Here is a 19,134-nt window from a genome sequence, read left to right as displayed (position 1 = left end):
TCCAGGAATGGCAGTTACAAGTACAAGAATGGGGAAGAGAAGTGATGTGTTTCCAGTAACACTATTTGACATTAAGCTGTGTTCATGAATTCCTTTTTAAGCTGTTCACATATTACTACAATTAGAAAAAAAAAAAAAAAGGCAGGGCACTGGCCACAGGTTTCAGGGAGAGCTGTATTAAATATAAGAGCCTGCACAATTACACATGTTCTGAAGCATGTAGTTAGGGTTTTAGTCCTATGCAAATAACTTTCTCTATTTGCCAAGAGAGATGAGTCAGAAAACATGTGCATAAAGCGTTCTTCCTCATCCTACAAATCCTAAGAAACAAATCAAGAATATGAGGGGGGGAAAAAAGCACTTTGTTTCAAAATTTGGGAGCATTCAAAAATTTTAAGTAGTGTCTTCAAAAAGTTATTAGATTAAGTACTTTAAGAAATTTTCTGATAAAATACTGCATGCCAGGAAAGAGAATTCCAAGAAAAATGTTTTACTCTAACATTCAAATTGGTATCATCGGGAATAAAATCTTTAACAGATAAATGTTAATATCCCAACTGTTACTATAAGTTTTTAAATTCAAAATTATCAATTATAATGATAATATGTACGAAGACTATAATGAAAAAAAATGTACAAAGCACTATTTTCAGAAACTGAAGGAAATGTCTACAAATTGTTTTTTTCCTTCTAATAAACATTCTCAATATGATTCTCTGAAGTGCTTTGATATTTTCCTCCAAATTATCTCATTAATTTTAGACATCCTACTTGGTGATTTTTTTAACCCTTGCTCCAGCAATTATACTGCATTTTAATTTGTTTCCTTGTCCCTAACTCTCTAAAACTGTCAGCTCTGCAGGACTTGGTACAAAGTCTCTCCTGTTCCCCAGTATATCCCTATCACAGAGTAGCAGGATGCCTGGCACATGGGAGACACTCAATAAACATCTGTTAAGTAAATGAACAAATACATAATTTGACTTAAATATTAATACCTAATTGAGAATCTAATTTTTGCTTAAGATAATGTTAAATATGAGACAAATCAGTATTTTGTACATATAGGAGGAAGGTGAATAGAAAAGTACCTTTCAATGAGTGTCCCATTTTGAATCATCCAAACATCACAATATGTTCGAGACACCAGCATAACAGCAATAAGTATCAAGTAACCTGTCTAAAATAAACCAGGTATAGTAAATTAAATAAATGCATTTTTAAAAGTTAAAAGAAACATTACCTTGGCAAAGATTTTTTTATTTCTAAATTCAAATCTTTATTCTAGCTTTAATACAATGGCTGACATTTTACGTATAGGCCATTTTTAAATATAATTTTAAAAGAATTTAAAAATATAATATAAATGAAAAAGAATTATACATCATTTAATCTAACTTTCTCTTCCAGAATTCAAAAGTGAATCCCAGGCAGGTCAAATAATTTGTCTTCCTACAAATAATTTGTCTTCATACTAGAAGGTAGTAGTATAACTTCAATTACCTGAATCACAGTGTACTGTGATTGTCTCAGAAGTCTAAAACAAAAAATGATAGTAACTATTAATGTACAGTTAAGCAAATATTGAAGGCTAAATTGTGCCTAATGCAATAAACTTGGTTCAGTTTGTTGGAAAAATCTCTAATACTGCCCCTGCCCTCAATGTTGTGATAAAAATTTATACACAGAAAATGAGAAAACAGCATAGTAGGTAAGTATATTTGCATCACTTCGTGGAACAAGTGGCAGAATAGGAAGGCCTAAGTGGCAGAAGAGGATTATGATGTTAGAAATATATTAAACAGACCAAGTAAAACCAAGGAGAGCATGACAATTATGAGTTAAAAAAGATAAAGGATTTAATGAGAAATAGGAAATAGACTGAAACCATATGAATAACAGTACTGCATATCCAGCAGACTTTAGCAATATTAAACTACTGCAAGCCTCTAGGTAGAACAAAATAGTAAAAAGTGTCATTTTGACATTACTTAAGCAATGCTGTGGAAGATGGATTTACCAAGGGGAAAAGATGAGTGGCTGAGTCAGAAGTCCATTCTCTCTCTCTGAGATGGGAACCTATCCTCTAACCTCTAAGAGACACACACACACACACACACACACACACACACGCATTCAAAGCTGACCCTATTCAAATCTTCTAAATTGGAAGAATAATGACCTTAAGATACAAGCTAAAGTCAGGGAAGAGGGCATGTAGCAGCAGGGACATTTGTTGGATAATATACTTAAAATGATGGTGCTGCATGGCAACTGCAACTATTACTTGTGTAATTTTTGCAAAACAAATATTTTTGTTAAAAAAGATGAAGATACTAGAAGTATAGTGCTGTAGGTGTAGTCGAGGCAGGGAGTCATAAACACAGAATAATGAAGCCACAAGAAAAGATAATGTCAAAGAAAGCTTCTGTGACTGAGCAATGATAGGTGCTACCCCCAAGTCAGCCAGAAAACAAAGATCCCATCTTCCTAATCTAGTCCCTGTTTGAAAGTTAGGTATTCAACTGGCAACAGAAGAACCTCTTAATTGTAATAAACAGTATCTGTAGATGTCATTTTAACTGTAATACTAACTTTTAATTCAGACCTTAAATACAGTCTCAATCCTAAATTAATCATTTGACATATAAAGCTAACACCAGACAAAGATTGTTTATTTTGCCTTGATTTTCTGCTCTCAGTTTAATTTTTCCTTAAAATAAGTACCAACTTTACTTGTTTTAGCAAAATCTGGCAAACTTTGATTACTGACAATCCTGAAATGCCTTTCTACAAAGGATGGCCTTAGAATTACTACTATTTCCATGATGAATGGGTTTGTGGAATATGTCAGAAACCAAAGAACTGCACTGATTTAGGCAGCCCCTCACCTCATGATATGTATGAACTTCCATTTATTCGTATGCAACATTATCATTTCTTTATTTCCTAAATTGGTTAGTCTCTCTATCCCTACTTCCAATTTTCTGTCATTTCTATGAGAGTTTATTTCTAAGTGAAACCCCTAGTGAACTGAGGTTAAACTTGGATTTTTATAATTCTCAAAGATCATGTGTAAAATGACTCTGCAGCATGGCTGGGCCTAGAGAAAGCTGGAGGTTGGATAAGTTAGGCCCTGGTATCTCCCTTACTAACTCCCAGAGATCTATGCAATATCTCATATTCATTTTACACTCAGCAAACCCCTGCTAAAAAGTCAAATGAGCACTGAACTCTTAATGAATTAAGAGGGGAATATGTAAATCTTTCCAGAGAAGATCATATTTTAAACAGGAATTCTTCAATCAGGTGGGTTGTAGAAAGAGAAAACTTAAAGAAGTTAATGAGCATCAAGCTATTTTTTTAATAAGTATCTGTTTTTGTTGGCGGGAGGGGACAGATGTCACAGACATGAGGTCATGAAAGCATAAGAGTACAGAGTCTGACGACAAAATTGCAAACTCTTCTAAGCAGATGATAGTGAAAGAAAGATCTAAGTTAGGTTGTGATTTACCCTACAAGAAAAAAAGAAGACAAATGCTTTTATTAGGGTTTTAGAAAAAAGACTATTATGAAAACAAGAAGAGGCAAAAGGACCAATTAAGAGATGATGATAATCCAGGTAAGAAAACTATAGTGAGAACAGTAGGAATGGAAAGCGAGACTAATTCAAGAGAAACACAAAGAGAAAATATTTAAAAATAAAGAAGGGAGCAGATTTAAAAAGTCTTGGTGTGATTTCATTTTTATTAAAATATATTCTGGACACTGAAATACTGATAGAATTCTGAGTGAGAGGTTAAGAGGTACCAAGAAGGAAAAAGAAATCTAGCTGCATTTTCTAACTTTTCTTCAAGGAAAATGTATTATCTCTATCTTATTAGGGGAAAAAAAGTTATTAAATTATGTTTTAGAGGCTGGTAAGGGTGGAATATACAAGCCATGATGCAGAAATGAGGGAGAAAGAGAGCAAGTCCAGTGTGATAGGGAGATATGGGTTCTCTTTGAGGATTCTAGTACTTTGGGAATATCTTATCTTTTTGTTGCTATTAATAGATTGTAAGTCCAATGGTTTTTAAAATTGGAACAATGGAAAACATTACATTTCAAGAAAATAAATTTGGCAGAGAAGTTAAAAAGGGAAGCTTCTTTGAAGTGAGAACAACAAACACTACAATATCCATGTTAAGAATGTTTAGAACGAAAAATGACCCAATACCAGTGGCTGAAAGGATGAAGTATGGGGAGTAAAGAGACAAAGGTGATGATATTTCTGGTTCTACAAAAGGTGATTAAAGATGGAGAACACAGCATTATCTTATTTTTTAATCATTAAAAGTACTCCTCAGATAATGATAAAGATAATCTTGGTAAAAGGGCAAAGGAAACGATATAAAAACTTTATTCCTAAAACCAGCTCACCTCCTGAAAATACTGGAAGAATTCATATATCATTCTGGGTATCTCAAAACATATTTAATCAAATATGAAAGAACAACCTTCAAACATATTCCATATCAATGTGACTTATGAAGATCTCAATGTAATAAAAAGGTTTGTCTTTCTAAATTTAATCTTGTTTTTATTAATAGAACTTAGTTATAATAAAACAACACCATTTAGAGTAGCTGCACTGAAGTAGTCTAATATTTCAAATAAAATATAATGAAATCCTATTTCATAAACAAGAGGAAAGAAACTATTTGAAATCTGGCACCAAACAACAAGGGTACTTGCAAGGATAATAGACAATTTAAAGAAAAAAATTTAGTAGTCTTTATTACCTACACAAAAAAACATCTGATCTGTAGTATAACAAAAGCTTTCTAATTTTATTGTTCTGATCTCACGTGAGCTTAAAAGTTAGACACTTAACATTATAATTCAAGACTTACCTCCTTACAAAATGTTCTAGGAACCATGATTTTCAGAATCCGTGTGAGTCTTAAAAAAAACACCTTGTCCACCACAGCTCGCTCTTTTTTCCCCTCTTTCTACATTAAAACAAAAAAATTAAGATATTTATAACAAGAAATATTAAAGAACCACATTTCACCTAAGTCAATAATAACAACTATCAAAATGGATATTGCGTTTAGAGAGTGCTAACTTGCACTGCTCTTCAAATATGCTTTCAAGAAAATAAGATGTTATCAAAAACTAAATAAGGAAGTGAGAAGTTCTGGGGCCATGCAAGTATCTGGGAGATGAATACTGCAAGCAGAAGAAACAGCAAGTACAAAATGCCAAGGTATAAGCTCATTTAATTGCTTGAGAAGCAACAAAATGGCTGGTCTGACTGGAACTATAAAGCAAGGGATGGTAGCAGAAGATGAGATCAAAGAGATACTTAACATCAGACATGTTAAGTACTTACTGACTGTTTATTATCCACTTCCTGATTAACAGCAGAATGTTTTTAAAATCCTGAACAGGAATTTTCCTGATAGAAATTACTGGAAACATTTAGATTCCTAGATTTAGCATTTAGCATTTCCAGTATGCAATCTACCAATTCACTCTCTCTTCTTCAAACTCAAAGATAGACAAGGTTTCTTCACTCCTACAGCTCACATTCTAGCAGGATAAATACAGATAAAAATAAACCAATAAGTTGTTACAGATACACTAGGTAGGGCCATGAGCAAAAGACTGATTCAGACAGGATGACAAGCCAGAGTTCTTTGGGGAGGTGATATTTAAGCTGAGACATAAATAAAGTGAAGCCATGTGATAACCTCAGGGAAGGAAGGTAGTCAAGCACAGGGAACATTTAGCACAAAACCAAGTGTCGAGAATAAATTTAGTGCACACACTGAAGAACAAGACAGTAGAATTGCTAAAACAATAAAAATGAGAGAAGCTGAAGAGGTTGACAAGACCTACAAAAGACAGACCCTTAAAACCACAGTAAAGATTTAAAGTTTATTTAGTCAGTGTAGTGGGAAACTACCACAGAAACTTAAGAGCAGTAATTAATCTTATCACCCTCAGACATTTCTTTTGAAGGAATAAGAAAAAGTGACATAACTTGGACATGTTAGAGGCTATTTACTTCATTACACCTGAACTGTTTAGAAGAACATACAGGAGAAACTTCTTGCAACAGGAAACAGACACGAGAAGGATGCGACCCCCCTATTGAGATCCTCCCCCAACTCCTATAATCACAATTCACTTATTTGTTAAATACTATGCACCTGATAAATACCCATGGTTTAGTAAATTCTATAATTAGATAAACTTTAGTGTAAGTTTTATCTAAGTTGAGGAACCTGAAATGAATAGTTTGTATACTGAATTAGAATAATAATAAGCTACCATCTATATGTCAGACACTTTGCTAAGTGCTTAATATTTATATGATCCTAACAGGCACTGAATGCATTACAGAATCATAGATCAAGAAGTCAGAAGGCATTGTGTGTGTAGAGTTAGATCAGAAAGACTAAGGTAAGAATCAATCTATCCTGTAACTCTTATAACAGAGTTCAGGTCTTTGAAACCTTATGAAGGTTGCAAACCTCATCCTACTGAATTAGAGGCCCAGTTACTTCAATCACACATGCATGTGTTCCTTCATTCATTCAATAAATATTCCCAAGCACTGTTTTGAATGACAGGAACACACCAGAAATTGAAACAGGCCAAAAGCACTACTCACAGTATATTTACTTCAGTCTATTTTCTTCAAGCCAAACACTACAACTTCAACCAAAATCCTCCCTTTTACTTCCCCAAACCGAGAAAATACAGGAAGAAAACAAAGACAAGGCAACAGATACCAAGTACCTTTAAAAAAAAAAAAAAAGAAAATTAAACTTCAAGTTTACTTTTACTAATTTCAAGTTTTTCCTATCACTGCCTTCCTACCTTACCCCACTGCACATGTTGAATAGACAGAGTAATAATAAAATGGCCACCTTCTGACTTAAACAGAGGATTACCTACTTCTAGCGTCTAGCTGCGTTCAAGAAATGATCTAGGGAAAACAATGAAGAAGGTTTAAAAAAGGTTATAAGAAAATCACATTGAAGGAATTTAAAATATTAACTGCTACATGCTATATAATTCTTCCTCCTCTTTTATTTCTATTCCTATTGTCATCACTTCTAAATCACAAACTGTCTGAAAGCCTGACTTGATTTCCATTACCTTTCAGGCCATGAAGGAATTGCATATATGTTTCCTAAAGTCATTACAGCATATTCCGCAAAGAAACACCTGACTAGAGGGCTGGCTCAGAAAGGATGAAGAAACACCATGACACTCTACCATTCTTGACACTAATAAGATTCTTACCGGAAACCAAATCTAACGGAGAGTACCTACAGAGACAGTACATTTCATAAACACTACTAGCCTCTCCAATGAATTCATTTTGATTTCACAACTGACTTTCCTCTACCTGTGAACTTTCCAGTATTTCTTTAAAAAATTAAAAAAAAAACACTTTAAGGATATAAATTTAAAATGTAAACTACAGAAAAAGCAAATCATTAGATAAAGACCATTTAAATAGTTAAAGAAATACTGCAAACAGAAAATAATGTACCTAACATTCAGGAGGCAACAAGGTCAAAGGGCAAAGTGTCAATCCACTTAGAAAAGTGAGATGAACTAGAACGGACTGAGAGAGACCCTTGAAACAACAAATAGTAAGCCATGTGGCACTGACAAGAGTATAAGCATTCCTGTACATTGCTGGAGAAACTGTAACTCAACACAACTATTAGGTAGATCTATAATAGCACCTATTATCATGGTTTTTTTAAAACTATTTTTCTTATTTATTTGAGAGAGAGAGAAAGAGCATGAGAGGAGAGAGGTTAGTGGGAGAAGCAGACTCCTTGCCAAGCAGGAAGCCCGAAGTGGGACTGGATCCCAGGACTCCAGGATCATGACCTGAGCCGAAGGCAGTTGCTTAACCAACTGAGTCACCCAGGTACCCTATCAAAATGTAAAAGGCACACAGACTGTAAAATAACTCAGCAAATTTACTTTAAGGTACTTATCCTACTGGTATTCCTGCACATATGCCTAAACACATAAATGAAAAACATCTGCACACTATTTATATTATCGTAAAAATAAAAAACCTAAATATGCATCTATAATGAAATTATATAAACTATACAAAATTTATGAAATGAAAATTCTACACAATAAAAAAGAAGCAGCTCCTATTTATACAACAGAATTCTGTCAAACCGTTAAACAGACTAGATCTACAGCTATCAACATAAACATGAACATAGGACCTAAAAAATATGCTGAAAGTAGAATGATACTTACCATGATCAACTTATAAAATTTAATAAGCAAAATAATTCTACCTATATGGTTTATGAAGATTAGGGTGCCTGGATGGCTCAGTGGTTAAGTATCTGCCTTAGGCTCAGGTCATGATCTCAGAGTCCTGGGATCAAGCCCCGCATCAGGCTCTCTGCTCAGTGGGAAGCCTGCTTCCCCCGCTCTCTGCCTACTTGTGATCTCTTTCTCTCTGTCAAATAAATAAATAAATAAATAAAATCTTTTAAAAAACTATTCTAAAAGTTATACAAACATACACACACCTCATCAGTATAAAATATGCACAGGAATGCTAAGTTCCCCATCTAAGTTTATAGTTCCCCAGCAGTGTTTATTTTGAATTTTATATCATGTATACTACCATCAAAATTAAGTATTTTTAAATCCAGTCAACTACCTCTTTACACTACTAACTCTATTAAATCTTTCTCTCCTTCCTAAATCTCATGTCTTGTGAAAACTTTACCATCTCACCAAACATTATAAAAAAGTTCAATAAAAAAAATTCCCTTTTTATCTGTCTGTGTTCATAAATAACACATTAACTATAGAAAAATTAGAAAATTCTGATTAGCAAAAATAAGGAGCCTATACCTACCATTTAGAGATACCAACTGTTAATATCTGGCACATAATCCTACCAGATTTCATTTTAGCATATACGTGTGTATGTGTATGTACATTCTTCCTATAAATTCTGCAAATGTGCTGTAAGTGTACATACTATATTATATCTTCTTTTTGTCCAAAATTTAATCTAACCTAAAGTTATCTTGCTCACACTATGCAATGAGCAAATAAGTATATGCTAAAAGAAGTTGTACAAAAAATAGATTAAAAAAAAAATCACTGGATGAATTTAGTTGTACTGACAAGTTTTAATGATGCCCTAGAATTTGAAGATTTGATAATATGCAGATGGTAGCTATAACTAAGATAATTAAGGTTTGATTACTCAGATATAATTTAGGTAAGAGAGATTATGAAGATGGAGATATGCCAGACAAGAAGAAAAGCATCCCTTGTCCCATTTTTCAAAGCCAGAGAAAAAGATCACAGAAACTAAAGAACAGCAATTTTCTTATCAATCTCCACGATATTCAGAGAACAGACATTATACGGAGGATGTAGAAAGATTTAAGAGACTAAACACTAAACACTAGAAGCTAGCATGAATTTCCTAGGAATAAAAGTCATGTCCTTTTTTTTTTAAGGATATTCACTGACATGTATACTCTAAGCTCCACAGGGGCAGGGACTTATATTTATATCTGCTATACACCCAGAGCCAAAACCAATAACTAGGCATTTAAGAGGGTTCAATCAATATTTGTTGAGAGAATGACTTAATGAAAGAATTAATAAATTACTCAAGGGTTTGAAGTTTCTTATAAAATTACTGTGGTCCTTAATAAGAAATATGAACCAGATTTTGCTATGTTGGATATAATCATAACCAAATAAACCATAACCAAAAATAAGCAAGCAAACAAAGATTAAGAGATGCCAGAGTCATTTCTTTGGTCCTTTACACACTCAATATTATCAGCAATCATGAGGAAAAAAGAGAAGGCCAATTTAAATTATGGATAATGACCTCTACTAAAATACTAAATGCTAGAATTACATTCAAAATTACACTAACAGTACAGACATACTAGAGTATAGACTATTAGTACAGATCCAATAAGCTGCCATATATAGGAATAAACTAATGTTATTCAAAACAAATCAAGTGAGCTACCATATGAACCAGCAATTCCACTCCTGGGTATATACCAAAAGAAATGGAAACACAGGTTCACACAAAAACCTGCATATGAATGTTCATAGCAGCCTTATTTATAATAGCCTAAAAATGAAAACAACCTAAATTTCCCTCAACTGACAGATGGATAAATGTGGTCAATTTATACAAAGGAATATTATTTGGTAATAAAAAGAAATGAAGTATTGATACATGCAACAGCACAAACAGACCTTAAAAACATCATGCTAAGTTAAAGCCAGGGACAAAAGACCACATATTATCTGACTCTTCTTATAGAATATGTCTGAAGTAGGCAAATCATAGAAACAGAAAGCAGATTACTGGTTACTAAGGACTAGGAAAAGAGGGCAATAAGGAGTGATTTTTAATGGGCATGGAATTTCTTTTTGGGAAGATGAAAATCTTCTAAAATTAGTTAGCCACACAACTCTTTTGTGAATACACTAAATCCACTGAATTGAATTCTTAAATGGATAAATTTTATGGTCTTTGAGCTCTATCTCAGTAAAGTCATTATTAAAAAGAAAGAAAGATATCAACTAATGAATACAGTTACAGGCAATCTGCCAACATAGTTGTTCATCAGATACTTGAAGGTTATAATTTATAATAACTCAACTCAATGTAAACAGCAGTTAGGGCTAAAGAAATAAAAGCAATTTTAGGCTGAATTTCAACAATATGGCTTTCATAACAAGATATTTGTAATAGTGCTGATGTTTTCCATCCTAGTCAGACATCTGGACAACTATGTTCTAGACTAAAAATAATGTCTAGGGAAACTAAGCAGTATAGGTCCTTAAAAATGTATACAGAATTGAAAAAGGACTGGAAACCATGACAGATTAAGAAACTTGAAGGAATGGGCTTGCTTAGCATGGAAAAAAAAAAAAAAGACTCAGAAGATACAACTATCTTCAAACAATATGAGAGTCAATTAGAAAAAATAGAGCAGTCCTGTCCTATGTGGCTACAAAAGACAAAAATAGAATCAATCACTAAGAGGGCAGAGGGGAAGATTAATCTCATCATGGGCTACAACTAATACGGTAATGGTTGCCTCCTAGGTACTTCTTCATCAAATGAAAAGATTCAAGTAAATACTAGAAGTCACCTATCAAGAAATCCTATTTCAAAAAGAACTGCTATAATATACAGTAGAGTAAAGATAATAGTTAAGTTCCCTTCTAATTCTAAAATTATGATTCAAAATTATGTAACAAGGAACGCCTGAGTGACTTAGTTAGTATATTGAGCCTCTGACTCTTGGTTTCACCTCAGGTCATGATCTCATGGGTCTGGGATCGAGCCCCTAGGGGGCTTTGCACTCAGTGAGGGAGTCTGCTTGAAGATTCTCTCCCTCTGCTCCCCAACCATGCTCACGCATGGGCTCTTTTTATCTCTAAAAGAAATAAATAAAACTTCAAAATTATGTAACAAAATAAATAAAATAAATACATGAAATCCCAAAAAATCAAGTACTTAAAATTTTACCTCATTGTTCTGTAATGGTGGTTTTCCATTTTTCTTACTGTAGAGAAAAGAAAAGAGAGCTTTATTTGCAAAGTGTTCCCATCATAAAAATTGTTTTAAGATATCAGAAGAATACACCAAATTCTCCAAGTGAATTCCTTCTTTTTCATATCATACAGAGATAGAATATAATAAATATAGGGCACCTGGGTGGCTCAGTCAGTTAAGCATCTGCCTTCAGCTTAGGCCATGATCCTGGGTCCTGGGATTGAGTCGTGCATTGGGCTACCTGCTCAGCAGGAGTGTGCTTCTCCCTCTGCCCTTCCCCCCACTTGTGCTCACTCGCTCGCTCTCTCTCTCCCAAAAATAAGTAAAATCTTTTAAAAAAAGAATATATTAAATAAAATAGTCCACTTGTCCCTTACTCAATATTATTTATAAAAAGTGCTTAATAAATATTAACTACTACCATATCAAGCATCATATTAGTAATTTTTAATACACACACACTCATTTTATAAATTTCCCCATGGAGAGGTGGAATCTATTTCTCTATCTTTGAATCAAGGTTTGGCCATGTGAACTGCTTAAGTCAATGGGAAATAGCAAACTGATGCAAGCAAGGGCTTGAAAAATGTGCATTGGGCCCTCTCTCTCTTGCTGCTTGGACTCTTCTCCTAGCCATGTGAGCAATCCCAGGTTAATAGCCTAAAGCAGGGAAGACCATGTGTCATTCCCCATTACAAATTTAAAAACTGGCTTGGTTAGTGGTATGGTTCATGCTACTCAAAGTGATTAATTTGGCAACTGGACCTAGGTCTGACCACTATTCCAGGTTACCTCCCTTAACAATGTAACAAGCAGGCTTAGGTTGTTTTTATAACACACTACTTAGCACCCTAAGCTCTGTACAACATTGATATCATTTTAAATCTCCTGTTTGATTGGTATTTCCTCCCAGTAAGTCAGTTTCATGAGATCAGGAGCTATTGCAGGTTGGTCTCTCCAAAATAAACATAAGGTAGTACCTGGGATACAAAATGTTTACTGTGGACCAACACCTATGAAATGAAGGCAAGGAAAGCTAAAACTTGTGAAGCAGGTCCAGTAAAATTTCAATCAGGCAGGAAGCCCTGTAGCAAGTATTGTCCATCAGAGTAGTCTGTGAAAGGCTGAAACAGCCAGGTCTTGTAGACTGCTCAGTCTACAAACCCATGCTGCTCCAGGGAGGTCATGAGCTCAGGGAAGGTGGCTCTGCAGCTAAGGCAGACCTTAAAGTGTGTCCAGAGGGTTACTTGGTGATCCAACTCCTTTCAGCTGGACAGTAGGCCCTTCTTTGAAGGAGAATCTAGGTAGCACAACTTCACATCTACTCTTGAGGGCATATATTATTCAACCCTCTATGTTCAACGCTTAGTTTAGTTGAGCTCCAACAATCTGTAGAATGAATACTTCCAGTAATAAGATACCAGGGTCACTGAAAAAGGATAGAAAGCCAAACTTAATTACAATTCAGTAGATGCTCTTATTCTAAGAGTGCTTGGGTTTATTATTTTTTTTCTATTTTTAACTGCATTACAGGATTATGTACCTGTTTTAAAGTTTTTATGAGGTTGTAAAACTGTTTCAGAAAATTCCTTTATATATATGTTCAGGCATGTGCAGTTAACTATGAGCCCCTTTTATAAGGATTTCTGAATTTCTCTTTTTAAAGAATTCTTTAATGTTTTCCATTGATGTTCTTAACACTGAAGACATTAACTATATAAATATATATAGATCCTTTAGGATAAATTAGAACAGTATGCTAGAATCCTAATTATTGGGTTACATTTTTTTCACTGGAAATGTGATGCTAAAGACTGGAGAGGAGTTAATTCACTTCCAAAAACATAATCTACTAGTAGGTAGATTCAATTCTAACAAATACTCAGTATTTTTTTATCCTATGAAACTAAAAAAAGCTTGAAACAAACAAGACATGTCTTCTACTCTTGTGTATTCCTTCTGGCTACCGAAAAGATCAACTTATCAGCTAAATACATTAAAATAACGGTATTCAACATGTTCAAACTATATTGTTGATTCGCACACTAATGGCAAGGTCATCTGTAATATATACAACAATCATTACTCATCAGTTTTCTTGTTACGCTTCAGGGTATAACAAAATTCATTTAAAGATAATACATATATTACATGTTAAATAAATTTTTTATAAAAAGAACTGTATTTTCCCAAACAAAAAAATTTAGTAAGGAAAGTAGCACTGTTTTATATTTTGGAAAATCTCATTAATGTCTGACTTAATAAAAGAAAACTGGGTTTTTGTATGAGAGTCTGAATTCTTTTTATCTATTGTGATAGAGATACATTACTTGTAAAACAGGAGTATTTTCATAACTGTGGATATTCTTCCTTGATATTATGTTACAATGCATTCTGAAACCCTATCAATGAACTTTGGATCTTATACAATAAAATCCATTGGTCTGTATTATATCACACTTCCAATTAATCTTTTGCCCACACAAAATTTTGTAATACGCGTTAGTCTGTTGGAAAATAGTGATTCAGGACGCCTGGGTGGCTCAGTCAGTTAAGTGTCTGCATTCTGCTCAGGTCATGATCCCAGGATCCTGAGGCTGAGTTCCACATCAAGCTCCTTGCTCAGCAGGGAGTCTGCTTCTCCCCCTGCCTGCCACTCTCCAGCTTGTGTGCTCTTTGACAAATAAATAATAGATAAAATCTTAAAAATCTTAAAAAGAAAAAAAAGGAAAATAATGATTCACTGAGTTGTATAGGAGACTTTCCAAATGTAATATATTTTACATTTGTCAATACTCCCACCTACCTCATCAGGAAAGTCTTAACCATGAGGAAGCTATCAAGCTCAAACTTGTCTCTGGTAGCAGAGACAAGTTTTCCAAATTTTAATTATCACTTAAAAGCTTAAATTGTAACATCAGCAACAAACACTACTGTTTTTCCTCAAGGGCACTACAAGAGAATGTCTGCAATATTCAAGGCCAAATAACTACAGTAATTTAGTCATTCTTCCAAGTAAAAACGATGTTCCACAAAATTTAAAAAAAAAAAAAAAAAGGCTAGTTTCATTCAGAATTCAAACAACTACAAGTGCATACCCTCAAGACAACCTTTGCATTTTGGTATAATGCAAGAAGTGCTTTGTGCCAGCTTCTTTTTCTTTGGCAAATGCATTATTAAAAAAGACTAATAACCAACTATTTATAAAAAGTATAGGATGGGAGGAATTTACCCAAGAAATGGAAGATCAGGTTAACATTTGAAAATCAATCCATAATTCATCGATATTAACAGTCTAAAAAAAAACCCATATGATCATATCAGTAAATATACAGGAAAGGCTTTGACAAAATCTAACACCAATTCATCATAAAAACTCTTACCAAACAAGGAATAAAAAGAACTTCCTCAATCTGATAAAGGACATCAATAAAAACCTACAGCTATGGAGCACCTGGGTGGCTTAGCTGGTTAAGCATCTGCCTTTGGCTCAGGTCATGATCTCAGGGTCTTGGGACTGAGCCCCCCTCAGGCTCCCTGCTCAGTGGGAAGTCTGCTTCTCTCTCTTCTCTGCACCCGCCTCCTACTCGAGCCCACACTCTTGCTCTCAAATAATCTTAAAAAACAAACAAACAAACAAACCCTACAGCTATCATTGTATTTATTGATGAAAGTCTAAGTCTCTGTGATCCAGAATATGGCAAAGATAGCAACTCTCACTACTTCTATTCAACAACGTTATTGGAAAACACCGTGCAAAAAGGTAAGAAAAATAAAAGGCACACAGAATTGAAAGGACAAAGTAAAACTATCTTTATTGCAAATTCTATAAACATCTATATAGAAAATCGTAAGGCATCTATCTATTAAAAAGCTAAGCAAGTTCAGCCAGGTTCTAGGATACAATATACAAATATCAACTGTATTTCTACATATAGGAAAAGAATAATTGGAAATTAGAATTTTATGCATATCATTTACAAAAGCACCCAAAATAGTAATTATTTCACAATAAACTTGGAAAGAAAAAGAAGATATGTAAGACCTATATGCTGAAAACTATAATACACTGCAGAGAAATCACTGATGATTAAATAGAGATATAACATGCTCACAGAAGACTCAATATTGTTAACATGTCAATTCTCCCCAAATTGATTTAGAAATTCAATGGGATCCCAATCAAAATCCCATCAGGCTTTTTTGCAGAGTAACAAGGTTATTTTAAAATTCATTTATAATTGCAAAGGACCTAGAATAATCCATATATTTTGGAAAAAAACGAAGTCTGAAGAATTGTATCTCATTTCAAGGCTTATTATAAAGCTACAATAAACAAGAGTGTAGGATACTAGAGTACAAATATAGATCAAAGGAACAGAAGAGTTCAGAAACAGACCCACACATACACAGCTAACTGATTTAAGGCAAAGGTGCTAAGGCAATGCAATGGGCAAAGAATAATCTTTGTAGCAAATAGTACCAGATCAAGTGGGTGTGATATGTAAAAAAAAAAATTAACCTCAACACTTGCTGCACACCATCTACAAAAAAAAATTGACTTGAAATGGAATACAAACCTAAATGTAAGAGCTAAAACTATGAGAGAAAAGGAAAGAGGAAAAAAAAAAAACCTGTAATCTTGAGTTAAAGATTTGTTAAATTGGACCCACAGTATCAGCTGCACCAAAAAAAAAAAAAAAAAAAAAAAACCAACAAACTGGACTTCATCAAAATTTTGCTCTTTAAAATACTATTAAGAAAATATCTATAAAACATACAAGAAAAACCTTATATTCAGAATACATAAAAAACTCTTAGAGTAGACTAAGACAATTCATTTGAAGATTTAAATGGACACTGTGTCAAAGAAAATGTATGGATGGAAAATAAACACATGAAAATGTTCAAATGTTCCCTTTTAAGACCACAGTGAGAAACCACTGCATACATCCACTAGAATGGCTCAGATTAAAAAGACAGATCACACCAAGAGTTACCAAGGATGTGGAACACCTGGAATCTTCCATACTGCTAACGGGAATATAAAAGGATACAAAAACACTTTGGAAAACAGTGGCAAGTTTCCTAAAAAGTTAACATCTACCATACAATCCAGCCATTCCACTACTAAGTATCTACTCAAGGGACATGAAAGCATATGTCCATATATGAACTCTACACAAATATTCATAGCAGCTTTACTTTTTTAATGTTTTTTTTTTAACATATAATGTATTATTAGCCCCAGGGGTACAGGTCTGTGAATCGCCAGGTTTATACACTTCACAGCACTCACCATAGCCCATTCCTTCCCCAATGTCCATAACCCCACCATCCTCTCCCTCTCCCCTCCCTCCCCGCAACCCTCGGTTTGTTTTGTGAGATTAAGAGTCTCTTATGGTTTGTCTCCCTCCCGATCCCAATTTGTTTCATTTATTCTTTTACTACCCCCAAACCCCCCACATTGCTTCTCAACTTCTTTGTATCAGGGAGATCATATGATAATTGTCTTTCTCTAATTGACTTATTTCGCTAAGCATAACACCCTCTATTTCCATCCATGCCATTGTAAATGGCAAGATTCATTTCTTTTGAAGTGTGTGTGTGTGTGTGTGTGTGTGTGTGTGTGTGTACCACCTCTTCTTTATCCATTCATCTGTTGATGGACATCTAGGTTCTTTCCATAGTTTGGCTATTGTGGACATTGCTGCTATAAACATTCGGATGCATGTGCCCCTTCGGATCACTACATTTGTATATTTAGGGTAAATATCCAGTAGTGCTACTGCTGGGTCACAGAGTAGCTCTATTTTCAACTTTTTGAGGAACCTCCATGCTGTCTTCCAGAGTGGCTGCACCAGCTTGTATTCCCACCAACAGTGTAGGAGGGTTCCCCTTTCTCCACATCCTCGTCAGCACCTGTCATTTCTTGACTTGTTAATTTTAGCCATTCTGACTGGTGTGAGGTGGTATCTCATTGTGGTTTTGACTTATATTTCCCTGATGCCGAGTGATGTGAGCACTTTTTCATGTGTCTGTTGGCCATCTCAATGTCTTCTTTGCAGAAAAGTCTGTTCATGTCCTCTGCCCAATTCTTTTTTTTTTTTTTTTTTTTTTTTTAAAGATTTTTATTTATTTATTTGTCAGAGAGAGAGAGAGTGAGAGCGAGCACAGGCAGACAGAGTGGAAGGCAGAGGCAGAGGGAGAAGCAGGCTCCCTGCGGAGCAAGGAGCCCGACGTGGGACTCGATCCCAGGACGCTGGGATCATGACCTGAGCCGAAGGCAGCTGCTCAACCAACTGAGCCACCCAGGCGTCCCCCTCTGCCCAATTCTTGATTGGATTATTTGTTCTTTGGGTGTTGAGTTTGATAAGTTCTTTATAGATTTTGGATACTAGCCCTTTATCTGATATGTCGTTTGCAAATATCTTCTCCCATTCTGTCAGTAGTCTTTTGGTTTTGTTAACTATTTCTTTTGTTGTGCAAAAGCTTTTGATCTTGATGAAGTCCCAATAGTTCATTTTTGCCCTTGCTTCCCTTGCTTTTGGCGATGTTCCTAGGAAGAAGTTGCTGCGGCTGAGGTCGAAGAGGTTGCTGCCTCTGTTCTCCTCAAGGATTTTGATGGATTCCTTTCTCACGCTGAGGTCCTTCATCCATTTCGAGTCTATTTTCGAGTGTGGTGTAAGGAGCAGCTTTATTTTTAATAGTCAAAGCCTGGAAACAATCCAAATGTCCACCAACAACAATGGATTAAAAATTGTGGTATGTCCATAAAATGTACTCAACAATTAAAAAAAAAAATGATAAACCCAACATGGATGAATCTCAAAAGCATTATTCTGACTGAAAGTAGCTAGACAAAACCATGTATAGTATACGATTCAACTTATGAAATTTGAGAGGAACCAAAACTAACCTGTAGTTATAGAAAGCAGATCAGTAGTTCAAGCAAGGAGCAGGGAGAGGACTGACTAGAAGGGGCCACAAGGGAACTTCGGGGTGATAAAATGTTCATTATCTTGATTGTAGTAATTGTTTCACAGGTATTACATGTCAAAACTCACCACGTTGTGTAATTTAAATATCAGCAGTTTACTGTATATCAGTAATGTTTCAACAACCTAGGAAATACTTTTTCCTAAGGACATAACAGAATAGTGTTTTGTTAGTTCCTTATTTTTAGAAGAAGTGAGGAATAGGGAGATGAGTTCCTTGGTATTGCCAGCAAAACGTAGAATTAATAGGCAGGAACTTCCCCTAAAGATGGAAGGAGGCAATGATAAGACTAGGAAAAAGAAATTGTCAAAAATTAAAGTAGAGAAGTTTTTAGAGAAGAGATTTCAGAGAAAGTGAAAAAGGAGGAAAACTAGAAACTATAACCAGAATTTAATTAACTGGAAATTAAATTTAATTAACCAGAACAGTAACTTTGACTCTAACACTTTTCTCACCTAGCTCAGTCTAAGTAAACGAGTCCAGTATATCCTAGACTTAGTAATATAGTAAGTAAGTACTACTCTAAGTAG

At 34.6% G+C, this 19,134-nt stretch overlaps 1 protein-coding gene across 1 annotated transcript in view; it reads right to left on the bottom strand.

Moving 5' to 3' along the window:
- ABCD3 (ATP binding cassette subfamily D member 3) overlaps positions 1-19,134 on the bottom strand; it is a 75,751-nt gene that overhangs the window by 38,366 nt on the left and 18,251 nt on the right. Inside the window, exons 2-4 of the mRNA XM_059375453.1 lie at positions 11,579-11,615; positions 4,896-4,994; positions 1,092-1,180 (exon numbers count right to left, since the gene is read on the bottom strand). Of these exons, the coding sequence (XP_059231436.1) occupies positions 1,092-1,180; positions 4,896-4,994; positions 11,579-11,615 (225 nt within the window). The remainder of the gene's footprint in view (positions 1-1,091; positions 1,181-4,895; positions 4,995-11,578; positions 11,616-19,134) is intronic.

Source organism: Mustela nigripes, chromosome 14, assembly GCF_022355385.1.
Source record: "Mustela nigripes isolate SB6536 chromosome 14, MUSNIG.SB6536, whole genome shotgun sequence".
NCBI lineage: Eukaryota > Metazoa > Chordata > Mammalia > Carnivora > Mustelidae > Mustela > Mustela nigripes.
Note: the sequence above shows the minus strand (reverse complement) of the source record. Positions and strands in the feature narration are given on the sequence as shown.